Source organism: Mauremys mutica, chromosome 13 (genome assembly GCF_020497125.1).
Source record: "Mauremys mutica isolate MM-2020 ecotype Southern chromosome 13, ASM2049712v1, whole genome shotgun sequence".
Classification (NCBI taxonomy): Eukaryota; Metazoa; Chordata; order Testudines; family Geoemydidae; genus Mauremys; species Mauremys mutica.
Window position 1 is genome coordinate 41,755,084 of NC_059084.1, and position 19,969 is coordinate 41,775,052.

A 19,969-nucleotide genomic window follows, 5' to 3' on the forward strand; every position below is an offset into this window, starting at 1 on the left:
CTCCCCTTTAGCCTGGGGAGGCAGCTGCCTGGCAAGCCCCACCTACCAAGTGCCCTGTGAGGTGGACTGCTGAGGATTTGTGAGCCTGGCAGCCAGGCAGCCAGGCAGTTGTGGAGCAGGTTGGCTGGCAGCTGGAGTGACAGGACCCCAGGGGGAGACGCATTGGCCAGCCAGATGGCCTGACTTCCTGTCTGGTGTTGGCTGTGTCTGTGTTCTTGTGACAGATTTTCATTACTAATCTGCCCGGGGCCCACAGTTGATCAGGCTGGGGCCACAGGATCTTTTCTGGAGGAGATGACAAAGCACACACCAAGTGTCTAAATTTTTAAAGCTTTATTGATAAAATAATAAAATAACAGTGGAGAGTGCTGGAAATGCTTCCACGTCACTCAGAGGAAGGAAGAAAACATTAATGCCCCATGTGCTAACCCACTTTCATATTCACATATGCCCAACCCAAAGCTGGCCAAGCCTGGGTGTAACATAAGAAGAAGAGAAGAATAAGTGGGGAAAGGTAGATGGGAGTGCTGTCCTGGGCCCAAGTCATCCAAGAATCTGCTGTGTTCTCCGATTTTCCTCAGCTCTCAGGAGGGTTTTTAAGTCCTGGGTTCTTTTGTGGGGCGTCTCCTTCAGAAACCTTTGTTCTCCATGCTCTGTGTACCAGTTCAAACCAGCCTTCCGCGGCTTCCTCAGCTTTCCCCAAAATCCATCAGCTTCAGGGCCGTGAGACAGTTCTGTTTGTTCCTGGTTGGCCTTTGCCATCGCGCTCCTTTCCCAGGCCCCTGCATTTCTTTCAACAACTCTCCTTCCCACTGCTAGTCCAGGAGGGCGGAGGGTGGACTTCCCCCTTCTGTCTTGGCAGGTAGCAGATGGCCTTGGGATGGAGTCAACTTCTTATATTCAGACTGAGCTTGCTAGCTGCAGTGTCAAGTTAACCCATTCTCTGCTCTTCTTCTTTCTCCCCCCCTCGGCCTCTCAGACTCTGCAACGGAAACTTCCAGTCTCCACTCACACACATTTGACCCTCCCCAAAATGCTTTGCGATGCTTGCAACAGTGTTAACAATATACTGTGCTGATCTACCTTCCCAGGGGACTCCCTGAGGGAGGGGGCCATTGGGGTGTTTCCTTCTCTCTGCGTGCTGCATTGGCTCTGGGCATTTAGCCAGTACGGCAGGCTCTGATCGAACTGCCCAAGAAGACCACAGACTCAGTTCAGAGGCCAAGGCCAGGTTTATTGTCAATGAAGAACAATAATAGCACCCCATAGATTGTACAGGGATACTAAGACACGTATGCCCATTACAATGGGTCTTCTTCTCCCTGCTCAGCCAGACAACGACACCACCTCTGTGACCCCTCTTCTATACACTGATACAAACAAGTTACATATTGCTCTTCTGACGTATTTAGTTACCACCCTTTACCTTGTACCTGTTGGTTCGATCAAAACATCTCTATCCATCATCCTGTCATCCTGACCTTATCCTTAGGAGGGGTTGGTGTGTCCCTGTGTCGCCTTCAGGGAGTGTGTTTATACCATGCCTGCTATTGGGGTGTATTGATACCACCCTTCTGGGGTGCGTGTACTGTGCCTAGCACTTCTTTGGAGTGTTTCTGTTTTTGCAGCACTAGCCCTATTCTTGCCAAGTTCCCGTACCAGACAGTGACTCTGCAAGCAGGCCTCTGCTTTGTAACAAGGCCTGATTTTTGCTCAGAGCCTGACTTTTGCTAACTTGGCTTTACATCAGCAGGGCATGACTTTTATTTAGGCCTTAGCCTGAATCATGGAGCCTGGTGTAAGGGCTTTCTCCTTCTCCTACACCTGGTTTCCAATTAATGTTTTGAGGAAATTGACACATTCCCATAAACAGCTTCACCTCTGTTGAAACTGCATGATCTGACCAACTAGACAGAGAGAATCATGAACAGAAAAATTGGCATCTATCTATCTATCTATCTATCTATCTATCTATTTTAGGGCTTTATATTGCCACCCATCATCATGCTACCTAAGCATCTTGCACACAAAATCAATAGCTATAGTAAGGTCTCTAATGAATTTCATGGAACCTTTGGTTCTTCCCCTTTTCGGGGAAAAAGGCCCTGCCTGGGAAAGAAGAGTTTGGGGTTTTATATTTGTTGACATTTGTTTTAGAGAATCGCAGGAGACAGAACTTGGTCACGGTGGTGTGGTTGGACATTTTCCTTCTCAGTTCATTGTGTGCTGCCTCTGTGTGCTCCTGACCTCTGACAACCAGCTCACTTGTCAGGTGCATTATCACGAGTGTTAATTGCCCTAGTTTTCTTACAGTCAATGGAGCGTTGGCCATTCCCACCATCTGAGGATCTGGTCCAAGATGGGGCTCAATACAATGCAGCATAAAAATAGAATAAAATTACATCCCAAATTAATGACTCCTACAAATGACAGTTGTCCTATTGCGGCAATGGGGAGCCTGTTTTACAAGAGGTGGCTAAAAGAGTTCACCTTGTTTAGCCTGGAAAAGTTGAGGCCTTCTGTGAATGCAGCAAGGAGTAAACACCAGGGAAGGAGAAGAGCTATTGATGCTACAAGACATTCTTTGGATTCTTTTCTTGAATCTTAAACTGACCAGCTGTGTGACCTTGGGCCAGTCACTTCCCCTCCCTGTGACTCTGTTTCCCCTCCCTCCCTTTTTCTGCCTGGTCCACATGGACTGGGAGCTCTGTGGGGAATAGTCTATGTCTTACCATGTGTATGTTCTGTGCACTCACTTACAGCATTTTGTACTCCGCTGGTGGCAGTGCTGTACAGTGGCTATGAAGCTATATCAGGAAATCAGGTTTCTAGACTCATTACCCCTTGTATGTCCCCAGGCAGGGTCAAACTTTGGCTGCCTGGTTCAACTCTGACCTTGACTGTAAAAGTACTAATGTGTATAGAACATATTCTGTGGGCTCTTAGCTTTGCTGCTACTCAGCTTTGCCATTCTGCAGCTTCCCTGTGAAATCGAAATGAAAATGGCTGCAATAAAATGAATGGTTTTGAAATTATGGCATCATTGGACAATATTAGTGTTCCCCAACTGAACTTAAAGCTATGTTTCCAATGTGGGATGAGGTGGCCAGAAATTTTCTCTTTAAATTCATTTGAAAGCAAAATCGAATTTTCAAGCCAACAACTTTTCCAAATAAGTCTCAGTTACCCCCTCTGTGTGTATGTATATACAATTATATCTATATCTATTTTTGCATATATATCCTATTTTCACATATCTATAGATCTAGATATACAAAGCAAAAATAGGATTTCTGTTTTTTTCTAGATACACAGAAAAAAGAAAACTCCTTTTTTTGGGAGGAGTGACCGTTGAAAATGTTCAGTTTTCAGCCATTTGTGGCTGAATAGGTTTGGTTGTTGGTTGCCAAAACCCCACAATTTGGGGATTTTGGAGACTTCTTGAAAAATCAATTGTTTTTCTGCTTAAAAAAAATCTATCGGGCTCAGTATGCTTGAGAGGATTGATAGCAAAAGTCTTAAGAAGCCTCACTTGTTATTCATATATATATATATGTATATATATATATATATATATATATATATTCTTAAATTTGTGCTATATGTTAGAACTGTATTGTATGTAACTGAAATAGCAAACTTACTGTGACAGTTTCTGTGGAATTTTTCCCAGCTTATGATGGTTTGATCCTCCAGAACTGAGGAATCATGGATCATTCTCTGTCAATCAATCACTGTATTATCCAGCGGCCATTTCCATGTCTATTTGTTGGATTTCCTGAGTTGCTGGGTCTCTCTAGCAGCCAGGGATCCAACCCACAAATGGGCACTCCTTGCTACCCTTCTTGGGCAGGCTTGGCTGGGATGTAAAGGACTATGGGCTTGTCTACATGAACATTTATTTTGTGGCAAGCTGGGATGTGAATCTACACTGCACTAGCCAGTGGGTTAACAGTCCATATGACCCTGCTGATCTTGTCCTGTTTCAAAGAGCACTGGATCAAAGTGCTGTAATCAACTGTTACTGCATGTCAGCAGGGTGCGTAGGGACAGTCTGCAGCGAGTTAGAGCAGGGTCCTTTCACTCATCAGCTGGCTGTGAACTCATTGTTCCTACAAAGAAGCCCGAAAAGGGATCAGGGACTTAAACCTCCTCCCAGCCCCAGGGTTGGCTTTAGCCAGTGCGGGGCCAGATTCATGGGGCATGTGCTCTGCGGGCGACACTTCGGATTTCCGCGCTCAGGCTGTCGTAGCGCAGCCGCGTGGCCGCGGGGTTGTGGGGCTCCGGCTGCGGGAGCGGGCCAGCCGCACTTGCCACCCTCGGGGCAGGGGACCGGGACCGCGGGATTGCGGAGCTCCGGCGGAAGGAGCGGGGATGCGGTGTTGCGGGGCTCTGGCCGAGGGAGCGGGACCGCGGGGTTGCGGGGCTCCGGCCGGGAGAGAGGTGCTGCGGGGTTGCAGGGCTCTGGCCGGGTAGCGGGGCACTGGGGTTGCGGGGCTCTAGCCTGGGTAGAGGGGCCTCCGGGCTCCGGCCGGGAGCGCAGAGCTCCGGATGGAAGAGCGGGGCTGCGGGGTTGCGGGGATCCGGCCGGGAGAGGTTGCGAGGCTCCGGCAGGGTAGCGGGGCCACGCGGCTCCGGCAGAGAGAGCGAGGTTGCGGGGCTCTGGCCGGGGTAGTGGGGCTGCGGGACTTGCGCGCTCAGACCAGGGAGTGGGACCGCTGGGTTGCGGGGCTTCAGCCGAAAGAGCGGGGCTACGGGTTTGTGGGGCTCTGGCACGGACAGCGGGGCTACGGAGTTCCGGCTGGGAGAGCGGGGCTGCGGGGTTGAGGGGCTCTGGCGGGGGTAGCGGGACCTCAGGGCTCCGACCGGGAGAGCGGGGTCGCGGTGTTGCGGGGCTATAGCCGGTGTAGCGGGGGCCTCCGGGCTCCGGCCGAGAGAGCGGGGCTGCGGGGTTGAGGGGCTCTTGCTGGGGTAGCGGGGCCTCCGGTTTCCGGCTGGGGTAGCGGGGCTGCGGGGCTCTAGCCTGGGTAGCGGGGCCTCCGGGCTCCGGTTGGGAGACTGGGACTGCGGAGTTGCGGGGCTCCGCCTGAAGGAGCCAGGCTGCGGCGTTGCGGGGCTGGGGCCGGGGTATCGCGGCTGCGGGGTTACGGGGCTCAGGCAGGGATAACGGGGCCACGTGGCTCCGGCCGCAAAAGCGGGGTTGTGCAGCTCTGGCCGGGGTTGTGGGGCCGCGAGACTTGCCGCGCTCGGCCGGGGGAGTGGGACCACTGGGTTGCGGGGCTTCAGCTGGAAGAGCAGGGCTACGGAGTTCCGGCTGGGAGAGCGGGGCGGCGGGGTTGAGGGGCTCTGGCCGGGGTAGCTGGGCCGCGGGACCTGCCGCGCTTTCACCGAGGTAGCGGGACCGCGGGATTGCAGGGCTCCCGCCGGGAGAGCAGAGCTGCGGGGTTGTGGGGCTCCGGCCAGGAGAGCTGGGCCGCGAGGTAGCGGGGCCTCCGGTTCCGGCCGGGAGAGCGGGGCTCTGGCCAGGGGAGCAGGGCCAAAAGGCAAAAGCTGACATTGACATTGTTTCAGTCTGTGTGTTACTTGACATTGTGTGTTCATTGTCACCATAGAAGGGAAGGGCTCTGCATAGACGGAAATTTGCCTGGGCATCAGTAGAAAATGTTCAGTAAAATTTGCTTTAAAAATGAAACCTGGTGCTTTGTCATCTTGTGTCATCATTTTTATTTCTTAGCTTTCAGCTATTTAAGTGAACTCTAAAACTTTCATACTGACTGTTTACTGTCTGACATTGTATCTTTCTAATCTCCTTCAGAACCATCATCGACTTTTTTTCCATTTTAATGCTATCCCATAGTATCTGAGACAGTGAGAAAAATAGCAAAGAAAGGTACATGACTATCTTTCTATCTCTATAGAGAATGATAGATATACACGCCGCTGTCTCACATAGAGAGATGTGATGTATTCCCTGCAGGCAGCTCTAGAGCTGACACTGGCTTGTGCAGGCCTCTGACAGGGTCACTACAAAATGTCCCTGCTCTGTTGCTAAATGGCTGAATCCAGTCTCTTGGGTTGTGAGCCCAGCTCTGATCTCACCTCTAGAGCAAATCACCTGCCCCAGCTGAGCTTAACCCCACAGAGGGGGAACAGCACCTGCCCTAGATCTCACATGGTGGCAGCTTCCCTGGAAGGACCCTTGGCTAGAAATTAGGCTGAGCTTAGGCCCCAGGATGTCCCCAGGTGTTTGCCAAATAAAATGTGTATTTGTAGCAGAGACGTGACCTAGAATAGCTCAGAGCCCAGTGGCACCAGAGCCCCAGCTGGTCTGGAATAGCCTGTTCCTTCATTAGTTCCACATATTTAACTCTGGATGAGCAGAGATTTTGTTTTTTTCACCTGCATTGCATCAGCAGCTCTTGGGATGCAGCCACCAGAGGAACCCACAGCTCAGGCTGCCCTGGCTGCTTGAAGTTGGTCACTAAGGGTACGTCCACATTATAATTAGAAACCTGCAACTGGCCCATGCCAGCTGACTCCAGCTCACAGAGCTCAGGCTGTTAATTGTGGTGTAGACATTCAGCCTTGGACTGCAGCCTGAGGCCTGGGACCCTCCCACCGCGCAGGATCCTAGAATCCAGGGTCCAGCCAGAGCCCAAACATCTACACCACAGTAAAAAAGCCTCCTAGCCTCAGCTCCATGAGCCCTAGTCAGACCACACAGACCAGCTGCAGGTTTTTAATGCCCTAAGAGGTACCCAAAGGCAAAGACTAAAAACTAAGGGCCAGGCCCTGAGCTGATGTAAATTGACTTCAGAGTAGCTAAGCCTATTTATGCCAACAGAGGATCTGGCCCTACAAAGGAGCTGTGGCGGATTTTCATCAACTGGGGATCTAGCCTTTGATTTCAATAGTGCTACAGCTGATTTACACCAGCTGGCCTGTGACAGTTTTAAATCCATATTCTTTGCATGTCAATCTGAGCGGAAGTTGAGAAAAAAGTTCAAAATTGGTCTGCAACTCCTTAGCTCTTTACCCCATTTGATTCATTACAAGAGTATAACTTCTAATGGTTACAGTGTGATTCATTCCCACTAGCTATTGAATTTGGGAGGATAGTCATTATTTATTTGCAATTAAAATTGGAAAATGTAAAAGGACAATAGACACATTCTCTGATTATTTTTTTTTATTTTGTCAACCCTGCAATTTTCTGTTGGGAAAAGTTTTGAGGCAATGTTTTTAGCCCTCCTGGCTCAGATACTGCAGTCGTGGTGTTTCATATAAACACTTTAAATAGGTTAAACAATGACTAATGGGACTTGTTTTTGTGATCAGCTCTAGGGTTGAGTTATGATTGTTCCCTCAGTTAGAGGTGATCATGAGGCTGATTTCACTATCAGATAAAATTCGTCCCTGAGCAGTCTTCAAAGGGTGAAATCGAGTAGTATTCTCAGTGCAGCTTAAAGCAGTAAGAAACTAAACTGTCAAGGAAATTCAATGGTATGTCAGCACCTAGCTCCCTTTAATTTGTTAGTCTCATCCTAAATCAGGACATCTAGGTTCTGTTCCAACGGCTGACACAGGCTGTGAGTGTGAGTTTAAACCAGCTACACAACCTTGGTGTGTTCCAGTTCCCCTGTCACTGCCCAGTCACCAAGCCTGGGATTTTAAAGTGTTGAAAGGATGTAGACAAATGCCAAATGCCATTGATAGTTTCTCCAGAAAAAAAATCAGTTCTCATAGAAAATGTTCAGGAATTGTTATTCTTTGGTTTTTTATATTTATATATGAAAACTCAAAATAATTCCAAGAAAAAATTAGAGGAGAAAAAAAATCACTTCCTGGACAGCTCTCCTCAGCCCCTAGGCTACTGGAATCTTTTAAGAATCTGGCCACTTAATTTGGTGCCTGAGTGGGAAGTGAATTCTTCTGAAAATTGTGGTCTAAGGGGAAAACTATATCTCATCCCCAGCACTGGGCGAGGTGTTTTCTGACCTGTGGTGAAGTGCCAAGTATTGGCTATTGCCAAAGCTGCTAAGTATGTACATTCTGAAGGACACACAGAGGAATGTCAAAACTCACATGCACATTTATTTACACACCAAATAACGTACACAGACTAAAACAGACACATTCATGCAACATTATTCACTAGGAAACACACACTCAAAGAAAAGTCTCAGAAATATACACATATAATGTAACCTTGCAAAGGAACACACAGTCTGGTTAGGCCTACACTAGAAACATTTGCCATCATAGCAGTGTCATTTATGGGTTGTGGTTACTTCTGTGATATTTCGATACTGGCAAAAGCCATAATGTGAAGATGGCTAAACTGGCGTAAAGGTCATTTTCCTGTATAGCTAATTTCTCTTGGACAACTGGTCTAAACTATAGCAACAAAAGCCGGCAAAAGCTGTATTTACATAAGGAAAGTTTGCCAGGATAGCTATATTGGCAAATCTTTTCTAGTGTTGACCTGGCTATAAGTTGTCTAGTTGTCATTTCACTCTCCCTCTTTCTCTCTCTCTCTCTTTCTTACACACACACAATCAGGATTTGTCTATTGTGCAGCTGCAGGTGTAATTTCCAGCTCAAGCAGAAATATCTGTGCTAGCTTTGACTGAGCTAGTCAGCTAAAAATAGTCGTGTAGACGTACCCACAGTGACAGTGTCTTCTGTTCATCGGGGAAAATTCTCAAAGCCATCTAATTTAAGAACCTAAGTCTCATTTTCAAATACAACTTAGGTGCTTATGAGTTTAATAGGGCCATAAGAGGGCCATTTAGGTGCATAGTAGGATTTTCAAAAGCACCTTTGCACTTACATGCCACTGAAATCAATGAGTTTTACATGCCTGTGTACTTTTGAAAATCCCACTAGATGCCTCAGTGCCATTACCAATCTAGTCCTAAGTCTTATTGACTTTGAATGGGACTTATGCTCTGGAGTGACTAAGGCACTTTTGAAAATGGGACATTGGCTCCTAAGTCGCTTAGGTGCTTTTGAAAATGTTATCTCTTGGCTTTTACACAATTCCCCTCTTAGAGACCCAGTCAAGTGCCCTGGGGTTCCTTGAAGAAATACAGCTTCCTCCTGAGGGTGTCTGTCAAGGACCCTTTCACCTTCATGTTCCTCAGGCTGCAGATGATCAGGTTCTGCAATGGCGTTCCCAATGTGTTTAGTGACCCTGGCCACTTTGTTGAGGGCCAAGGAATGGCTTTTCCTGGGTCGGCTGTAGATGAAGATGGAACTCTGTTGTATTAACTTTGATGGAAGAAATGGGCCCAAAGAGTCAAATGTGTTAACATGATCCAGTCACTGTCCAGTATGAAACCATTTTAAACACGGTTCAGGGTTTGGTATACAGAGACCTCAGCCTGCTCAGTGTCATGGCAAACTCATTATTAAAAATCCTTTTAACTTTTTATTAAAAATACAAAGAAGAAGGGGAAACAGGTAAAGCATTTGAAATGCAAAATCTTAAGTAAGGCTTTCATTTAGCACCATCTCTTGTTCATTTTCCCTTTAGCTGGGAGAGAGTCTTTGGAATGGTAAAGAAAAACAAAAACAAACTTCTCTGACTGTCTTTTAGATAATGTCAAAAATGGCGATAACTGTTCTTTTTCAGGAAAATAAATGAAATTAGTTCAAATGGGCTGGTGCTGGGGTTGTTGCGTCTCTCGTTAAAGTCTGATCCCGTTTCAAATCAAGCACATGCAAGAGGGGAGAGAAAAGAACAGCCAAGGTAGAAAATGCAGCTTTTGTCTCTGACATTGACTCTTACTCACAACCTCACCGCTGGAAAAACACAGGTCCAGCACATGGTCTTACCAGTCACAATGAGACTTGACAAATTGTACCAGCATCAGTCAACCTGTGCGACTCTTTGCCAGAGGATGTTGTGAAGGCCATGACTATAACAGGGTTCAAAAAAGAACCAGATAAGTTCATGGAGGAGAGGTCCATCAAAGGCTATTAGCCAGGATGGACAGGGATGATATCCCTAGCCTCTGTTTGCCAGAGGCTGGGAGTGGGCAGCAGTGGGTGGATCGCTTGGCAATTACCTGTTCTGTTCATTCCCTTTGAAGCACCTGGCATTGGCTGATGTCAGAAGACAGGATAGTGAGCTAGATGGATCTTTGGTCTGACCCAGTATGGCCGTTCTTATGTTCTTAGGCTTTTTTGGACATTGCTTTTAGCTGACTCTTTGGTCAAAGGCTTACAGAAATGTTGCAGAAGATGCCATCTTGGCCAGCTAAGCCAGACATTTAATAGACAGAAGGAAAAAGGAGAGGGAGAAAAAAGAGAAGGAAAAAGGTGGGGAAGGAAAAGGTGCATATGAGTGGGGGGGAACAGCAAAGTCTCCCATCTCGGGTAGTGGCTGAGCTTGAGCTGGAGTCAGTTGAATGGGTGATAGCATCTAAATCCCTGTCTCTGGCCTGTTCTGTGAGAACCAGGATTAGGATGACAAAGGCCCAGTGGTGTGACGGTGGACACTGGGGTCCCGGCAGATGGTGGAGGTGGCAGCCAAGATTGTGAAGCTCACTCCTTCCCCTTTCCTTGTCTTTCAGTCAGCCAGAGTCCACATCTGTGTCCCCATCCCTCAATTTTCCCTCTGAAGTCTCTTTTTAAGGACCAGAAGATATAACGAGATAAAGAGATAAAAAGATCCCCTAATTATTGTGTACCAGGCATGAGATCTTAACACAGTCCTTGATTATATCAGGAGGCCTTTTTCTTCAGACTCATCCAGTCTCTCTGTCTTCCTTTCGTAACTTTTCCCATCAACATTTGCTGCTATAGGCTATAATAACTGTTTATGAAGCTTTATCCACTTTCCTGCAGTTAGGCTCACGACTGGGATTGGTCTGCTTGGCCAGTGAGTCCTGCCACACCTCTGCCTAGCAGCTGAGTGAGGGATCCCGCCAGGCAAGTACCGCCCAGAGCCTGCCTCACCCCGTCCCATGCCCCAACCCCCTACCCCCTCCCATGCCCAAACTCTGCTGCTGCCGGGGAGGGGAGGGAGAGGCATGGAGCCAGGTAGGGAGCCCTGCCAACCCCCTCAGCACAAGTGGCAGCACGGCCTGCGTGCTGCTGCCCACCTCCCCCCAGCACTCAGGCTGCCCTCCCCCAGCACCCATGGTGCACCCGTGCAGCCCCCTGCAAGTTTTAGTCAGGGATATATAGTCAAAGTCATGGACAGGCCAAGGGCCGTGAATTTTTGTTTACTGCCCATGACCTGTCCATCACTTTTACTAAAAATACCCATGACTAAAACATAGCCTGATGTCTGAGGCATAGGTGGAGAAGGCTTCTGGGAGCCAGGCTGCACACCGGGGAAATCAGACTGATCTGGAAGGCAGCCGCCTAGGGAGTCAGGGAGTCGGCTGCCTACAGATCAAGACAAAATACCCCATTTCCATTATCCCCTCCATTTCCCTTCCATCATTTTTTGTTCTGAAATTTTGACCTTTGGTCCCAATCACCTGCATGTTACATAAGGGGAACTGGGGCATAGGGAGAATCAAATGACTTACTGAAGGTCACACACTGGTTTTGAGATTGTCTAAGAAAAGTCTAACTTTTACATAAGAAAAAATATTTCCAGGACGCTTTCTGAGCAGCACTAGGAGTAAGATAAAATAGAAGAAATTTATATTTGCTGACATATGGAGAGAAATATAAACTTTGATACATCCTGAATCTATCTATCTATCTATTTACTATCCCCATACAGTCCCTCTATCTATCTATCTATCTATCTATCTATCTATCTATCTATCTATCTAATAATCCCAACCTCAGCTATTTATTTTTTCACCCATTGCTATAGTATCTGGGTACCTTCTGTTTTTCTGAATTTTCTGAATTTTTTTTAGCAGATCATTGGAAATATGTGGCCATGTTCCACCCTTGCCTTTTCACTTTTTTCAGTGCTGCTTTTATCTCCTTATTCCTGAGGCTGTAGATAATAGGGTTCAGTACCGGTGGTACAACAGCATAGAGCACAGGCACCAACATGTCTTGAGTGGACGAGGCTCTAGAGTTTGGCTTCATGTACATGAAGAATCCAGTGGCGACGAACAAGGAGACTACAATCAGGTGGGGCAGGCATGTGGAGAAGGCTTTATACCTGCCCTCTGCAGAGGGGATTCTCACTACAGTATTGAAAATGTGAGGCTATTAGCCAAGATGGACAGAGATGGTGTCCTTAGCCTCTGTTTGCCAGAAGTGGGAATGGGTGATAGGGCATGGATCACTTGATAGTAACCTGTTCTGTTCATTCCCTCTGGGGCACCTGGCACTGGCCACTGTTGGAAGACAGGAAACTGGGCTAGATGGACCTTTGGTCTGACCCAGTATGACCGTTCTTATGTTCTTATGTTCTTATGATGTCGCTAGACTGAGCCATTCCCTCTGCCGCCGGCATTTACTCTGTTATTTTTACAGCATAGCTAGTGAAATCTGCCTACCTGAGTTGGGAAGCACATTCCTAGCTGCAGTGTAGATGTGCCCTTAATGTCCTTGGGCAGAGTCCAGACAGATAGGCTGCAACCTCTTGAGAGAATCCCGACTCTGAGTTTCAAGGTGCTAGTATGCCTGTTAGGTACACCCCATATTCCCTGGGCTGTCAACTCTGCTGTTTACTCAGTCCTGCCATCCTGCTGCTATTTCTTTGACACAGAAATAAAAATGGATAGGACAGGATGATGGTGTTTGAAATTATGGTATCATTAGACAATATTACTGCTTACTACCCTGCCTGAAAGATAATTTCCAAATACAGCTGATGAAAAATGTACTTGTTAAACTATTTTAAAAGAAAAAAAATGGTTTTCAGTTAAATCTATCTATCTATCTATCATTCCAAAGGTCATTTTTTTCCTTTTGTGAAGCGGGGGGTGTTGGTTAGACTTTTCCAGTTTTCGGCAGTTTTCAGCAGAAAATGTTTGGTTCTCTGTTGCCAAATCCAATTTGAGTATTTGGGGGACTTGTATGAAAAGACAATATTTACTAACAAAAAGGAAAGAAAAAAAATCTGACTATCCCAACTTGTTGGATTAAAATAGATAGCAAAAGTCATAAAGAGTTAAAATTGGAAGTCAGATATAGGTTCTTAAATTTGCCCTGTACATTAATACTCCAAAATATTTAATTGAAATAGCAAACTTACTGCGTTGGTCTTTGGATAATTTTTCCCAATTTGTGATGCATTTGATCCTCCGGTGGTAGAAAATTTGGCCACTATCTATCTATATATGTCCATTAACAACAGTCTATCACCTAATCTCTCTCATGTAAACATCACTGCATTATCCAGCAGCGATTTCCATGTCTCATAGATGGATTTCCTGAGTCGCTGGTCTCTCCGCAGTTCCTAGCGGACAGGGAAACACTCCACAGATGGGTGCTCCCTGCTCCCCTCCTCAGGCAGGCTTGGCCAAGAGGTGATGGACTAAATGCAATGAGGGACTGAAAACCCCTGAAGATCTAGAACTGCTCTTGGGTTGTGCAGGCATCAAACGCCATCACAGCTCAGTATGTCCCTGCTCTGGGCCTAAATAGCTGAATCCAGTCTCCAGAGCTGTGAGCCCAGCTCTGATGTGACCTCAGGAACAAACCACCTGGACAACCTGTCCAAGCCAACCCTAACCCCACAGAGGGGTAACAGCACCTGCCCTGGATCTCACACAATGGCAACATCCCTGAAAGGATCCTTGGCTAAAAAAACAAGGCAGATTTGGCTAAGGTATTTGACAAGTCAAATGTATATTTATAGCACAGGCATGTGACATACAGTAGCTAAGAGACTAGCAGCACCAGAAGCTTAGCTGGCCTGGAATAACCGGTTCCTTCATTAACGCCGCATGATTACTACTGGGGCAGCAGAGATTTTTTTCCCCTGCATTGCATCAGCCGCTCTTGGGAGGCAGCCACCAGAAGAACCCGCAACTCAGGCTGCCCAGGGTGTTCAAAGTTGGACACTAAGAGGAACCCAGAGGCAAGCATGAAAAATGAAAGGTCATGTCCTGAGCTGGTGTAAATTGATGCAGTTCCATGGATTTCAAAGTAGCTAGGGCTATTTACACCAACAGATGACCTGGCCCTTTGATTTCAATCGAGCTATGGCCAATTTACACCAACTGAGGGCCTAGGCTGTCAGAGTTCACTTTGTTTGTTTGGGATAGAGGGTATCTCTTGAAAGTCCTTTATGTGTGTGGATGGGGATAGGGTGTTGTCATAGACTGAACCTCCAACAGCTTCCCCTGAATACCACCGCCCTCTCCTCTAAGGTCTGTCTAGGGCTCATCACCCTGTCTTCCAAGGTGTCTTGTTGTAGAATCCAACTCAAACATTTGGGAAGCAGCTTCTCCAGAGTGGCTTCTCCACTAAGGAGAGGGGTGGGGGTTGCTCAGCAAATGACCCTCCAGTGACTCAGGAGGGAATATGATAGAGGTTTATGAAATAAGGACTGGTGTGGGGGAAGTAAATAAGTAAGTGTTATTTACTCCTTCCCATAAAACAAGAATAAGGGGTCACAAAATGAAATTAATAGGCAGCAGATTTAAAACAAACAAAAGAAACTATTTTTTCACAATATGCACAGTGAACCTGTGGAACTCCTTGCCAGAGGATGTTGTGAAGGCCAAGATTATAACAGGGTTCAAAAAAGAGCTAAATAAGTTCAAGAAGGATGGGCCCATCAATGGCTGTTAGCCAGAATGGGCAGGGACGGTGTGCCTAGCCTCTGTTTGCCAGAAGCTGGGAATGGGCGACAGGGGATGGCTCACTTGATGATGACCTGTTCTGTTCATTCCCTCTTGGGCACTAGGTATTGGCCACTGTTGGAACACGGGACACTGGGCTAGATGGACCTTTGGTCTGACAAAGTATGGCCGTTCTTATGTTCTTACGTTCTTATGTTCAGTGCACAGAGCTCTGCCTAACGAGGCTTTTGTTCCATCTGCTGACAAAGACCATGTGATCTGCAACACACTGTCTTGCACTGAGGAACCAGAGCGCTTTCTCTGCAGACTTCAGGTATTTGGAGTCAAGTATCAGAGGGGTAGCCGTGTTAGTCTGGTTCTGTAAAAGCAGCAAAGAATCCTGTGGCACCTTAGAGACTAACAGACGTTTTGCAGCATGAGCTTTCGTGGGTGAATACATCCGAAGAAGTGGGTTTTCACCCACGAAAGCTCATGCTGCAAAACGTCTGTTAGTCTATAAGGTGCCACAGGATTCTTTGCTGCTTTTACAGGTATTTGGAAGCATTTTTCAACCCCTGCTGTTGCTCTACATTGGAGAAAGTGTTCTTGTTTGGGGCTGAATTTGGGATGCCAGGGCCAGGTCCTTCAGCCCTTACTCAGCATTCTGGCAGCAGTCAGTGGCAGTGCAGTCTGAGCAACGGCTGAAGGAATAGGACCATCCAACTAGATAATCTCTTATACAAATATAGCCTTGTGGTCTGAACCATAGGATCAAGTCACTGCAATATTTGTATTTCTTATCTATCTTGACTGATAAGAGAGCCCAAACTGTAGGTCTGTGCCCAGTACCGTAAGAACACATGTAAAATACATTGACTTTGTCCAACAAGTACTAAGCAATTTATCCAGCATAACATTCTCCTTCCTTCAGCAAGCAATTTTCCTATTAACTCACTGTAATTTTCCCCCATTAAGCAAATGGCAAAATTTTCTCCACCAATGAGCTAGCACATTCTCCTTCTTCTACCAGCCACAGTTTTCTCTGCCCTTCACTACCCCTACACTTCTCCACCTTCCAAAAATCACAGACATTCCCTCCTCCATCTATCTTTCCCCCCCACCATTTACAATCTACACCATTCCCCCAACCAACACTAGCCTTCTTCCCTTTTCAATGATAATGAGAACATGCCTCATTCACCAACCATAACATTCTCCCTCCTAAATCAACAAAACCTCCATATAATTTTTCCCAGTTGTATCATGTCCTGTGTTCATGGCTTCAAGGAAAGCTTTGGAGAATGGGTAGGCCATAGGCCACATCCTGAAGTTTCAGAGACTTGGGCAGTGGGTTCAGAAGGCACTCCACTGTCAATGAACCAGCATTGGTTTGCTCAGTTGTCTTAGAAGATTATGGTTCTCCTGGTGTCTAAATGAAGATAGGAGAGGAGAGAAGAGGAGAGACGCTGCACTTTCATGTTTCTAACGATCGCAACTTCTGGAAATGTCTTGAGCCAGGGTTACTGGGGCTTCCAGGATGAAGAGCTGAGTCAAGCTCCCGTTCTAGCCAGGGACCCCGAACTGTGATCTCTGTTCCAGGGATAAAGAGTAGAAGAAAGTCAGGGAGTAGGGAGCCTCCTGCAGGAGATGCAGAGAGGAGACCCAGGGCCAGAGAAAACTGTTGAAGAAGCTCTCCAGAGCAGCCAGAGGGGAGGCCTGACTTGAGTGACCTGCACTGCAGAGCAAGAACAAAACCCGTCAGAGGGAGTTAGGAGCCCAGGAGGGGCATAACGGCCTGGTGAGTCTGGGTGAAGGCAACCCGGAGATTCTAGCTTTGAGACAACTCTTATTCTGTGTTAATAAAGCAGTCTCCAGAAGGGGTGAGTAATTCAAATGCATCAATAGTAGGAGATGGATTAACAGGGGAAGGAGAAATATTCAGGCGGTGACAGTTCTGACACCAGTTGAGACCTAGCCCTAATCCTAATCCTAATCCAATAAAGGATGAGTTTTAAAATATAAATCATCAGTGGAACTACTCACGTGTTTAAAGTTAAGCACTTTCTAAAGGGGTTTGCTGGATCAGAGCTTTAGTGCAAAACATTAAAAGGAAGTGAGATACGGATTAATAATCATGAGCATTCAGAGCAGATTGTCAGCTGGTGTAAATTCTCATGCTCAGTTGATGTCAGTGGAGCAATATCAATTTTAACCAGATGATGACTGACTTCGTCCTATTTAATGATCCCTGATGTGATAGGTTAATTTATCCACTCAGGGAAGAGAAACAGGGCATGTTAAAAAGGTTGCCAGTGAAAATGGCTCAAACACCAGGTACTTATTATCAGCTGTTTGTAAATGATCATTGGAGTAAGATACTCATAGAAATCCTTTGGTAAATAATGTTTAATAATGAAATGAGTCACAATAATTGTTGTTATCTATCTATTGATTGATCTATTGATCTATCTCTCGAATCACATACTATGCTTTTGTCCCTTTATATGAATTGTATATCTCCATGCACAGAGATGGGATTCTAATACAAATAATGGGCCTGCTTTGTGAGATCCTTTCTTAGCTTTAATGTGACTAGTTTTACAATGCATGATGCATGAAATACCAGGTCAGTGCATATGACACCAGGCAAATTACTCATACCAGTATTTATTAGAGACAGAAAGTGGACCTTGTGCAGAGCTCATAGCCAGACCTGAAGAAGAGCTCTGTATACGTTTTAAAGATTGTCTCTCTCTCCTGCAGAACTTGGTGAAATAAATATTACCTCACCCACTGTGTCTCTCAAATATGAGGTGACCAACATGGCTGCAACAACAGTGCATACACCAGTCTTTATGTCACTATTGAATTTAGTCTTGTGTCTTTGGGCCAATATCAAACGAGCAATGTTGATGCAGCTACTCTGCATTAGCAAAGGATTAGCTAAGATGTGGAAAACACAGCGGAGTCCTTGTGGCACCTTTGAGACAAACACATTTATTTCGACATTAACTTTGGTGGGCTATAACCCACTTCATCAGATGCATGGAGTGAAAAATACAGCTGTATATTTATACCTGTCTACTGTATTTTTCATTCCATGCATCTGATTAAGTGTATTTTAGCTCATGAAAGCTAATGCCCAAATAAATTTGTTTGTCTCTAAGGACTCCTTGTTGGTTTTGATGATACAGACTAAAACAGATACCCATCTGCAACCTGAGATGGGGAATTCACCCATGCATCTCTGTTGCACTGACATTCTCCCAATCACCATTACCCATTCTTGGATCTTTGTGTGTATTGGCCATTGGCCAAATCCTGATCCATTTGAAGTGAGTGGCTAAATCCCAGTTATTTAAAAAGGATCAAAACTGGCCTCATTATCCTGTCTGATTGTCTTTAAGAAATACTCCACAGCTTCCTCTTCAACAAACAAACAAACAACGCTTTCCCACCATGGCACAAATGACACAGCATTGATTTATTTATTTAGGGTTACAATAATTAAAAGATGGTTACCTAAGGCTCTTGGTTCCCTAACACATCATTAAAAGTACAATGATATCCCAGCCCTATTCATATAATTATTTCAACAGAAACTCAACCAAGCAGACCCTTCTTGTGCACACCTTTATCATTGTGGAAAGAAAACTTTCAGCTTGCTTAGAAAACCCCATCAAACCGATGACATTTGGGCACCCCTCGATAGGTAACAAAACATCAACTATGCTGTCTAAGTGAACACTTGCAATCTGCCCAGTCATTCCCACCTTAAAAACATTTTCAACAAAGAAAGAAATCAACCCACCAAAAACTAAAAAACAGAGACAGTGGCAAAATACAAACAGCTAGTGCACTGACACTGCAATCCAATTTTTACTCCAAAAAAGACTAGCCAGACACTCCCTGAGGTTCACTAAGGACTTTGATATGGCTAATGATTTTATGAAGAAGGTGCTAACATAGCATGGTGATGGGTGGCAGTACACAATACTGTGATAGATATATAGATACACAGGCAAAGAGATAGATAATGATATTATTTACATTGGCATGCATTTACATTACATCCATTGACTTGAGTCGTGTTTTCATTTTTGCCACTGCAAATTCCTCTTTTTGCATAAAGAGATGACAAATCATGTTCTCATGGAGTCAATTATATCATCATTTGATTATATTTATAAGGAAAGATAGAAGGAAGTTAAAATCAAAAGAGAAAGATGGACATTTATTTGGTTGTAAATAACCTCCGTCCAATCAGTTTCCTCAGGGCAGCTTTGATCTCCTTGTTCCTCATACTGTAGATGATTGGATTCAGCACTGGAGGTACTATGGAATAGAAAACATCCACCACGAGATCCAGATGTGATATGGACCTGGAGTTTGGTTTCAGGTAGGCAATGATGCCAGTGGAAACATACAAAGAGACAACAGTGATGTGAGGCAGGCAGGTGGAGAAGGCTTTTTGCCGGCCCTGTGCAGTGGGGATTCTTAGCACTGATCTGAAGATCTGAACATATGACACAATTATTAAAACAAAACAGCTTAAAGCTAAGCATGCACTGAAGACAATAACCCCAGTTTCACTGAGGTCTGAGTCAGAGCAGGCAAGCTTGAGTAGCTGGGGGATGGCACAGAAAAACTGATCCACCACATTTCCTCCACATAAGGATAATGCAAATGTGTTTCCAGTGTGCAGGGCAGAGTAAAGAATCCCACTGATCCAGACGCTGGCTGCCATTTGGACACAAGCTCTCCTGTTCATTACTCTCTCATAGTGCAGTGGTTGGCAGATGGCAACATATCGATCATATGCCATGACAGTCAGGATGCCAAAATCAGCCAAACCAAGGAACATGAAGAGAAAGATTTGGGCGACACATCCAGAATAAGAAATCACCCTGTTGTTCATGAGGGAATTTGCCATGGATTTTGGGATGGTGACAGAAATGGAGCCAAGGTCTAGGATGGCCAGATTCACCAGGAAGAAGTACATGGGGGTGTGAAGATAGTAATTGAGGGCTATGGCTGTGATGATGAGAAGATTCCCCAACAGGCTTGCCAGATAAATCATTAGAAAAAGCACAAAGTGCAAAATCTGCAGCTCCCGAATGTCAGAGAATCCCAGGAGAAGGAACTCGGTAACGGTGGTTTGGTTGGACATTTTCTTCCTCAGCACATTGCGTGATGGCTGTGGAGGGAAGAAGAAGGTCCATACTCAGGATTCGATTGTCAGAGAGAATGGC

The 19,969-nt window shown here is 45.9% G+C and overlaps 1 protein-coding gene across 1 annotated transcript; it reads right to left on the minus strand.

Moving 5' to 3' along the window:
* Positions 1-18,816: 18,816 nt before the first annotated feature.
* LOC123348043 (olfactory receptor 14A16-like) lies at positions 18,817-19,900 on the minus strand. The gene has a single exon (XM_044985288.1). The coding sequence runs from the start codon at positions 19,885-19,887 to the stop codon at positions 18,952-18,954; it is 936 nt and encodes a 311-aa protein (XP_044841223.1). The 5' UTR covers positions 19,888-19,900; the 3' UTR covers positions 18,817-18,951.
* Between the last annotated feature and the right edge of the window lie 69 nt (positions 19,901-19,969).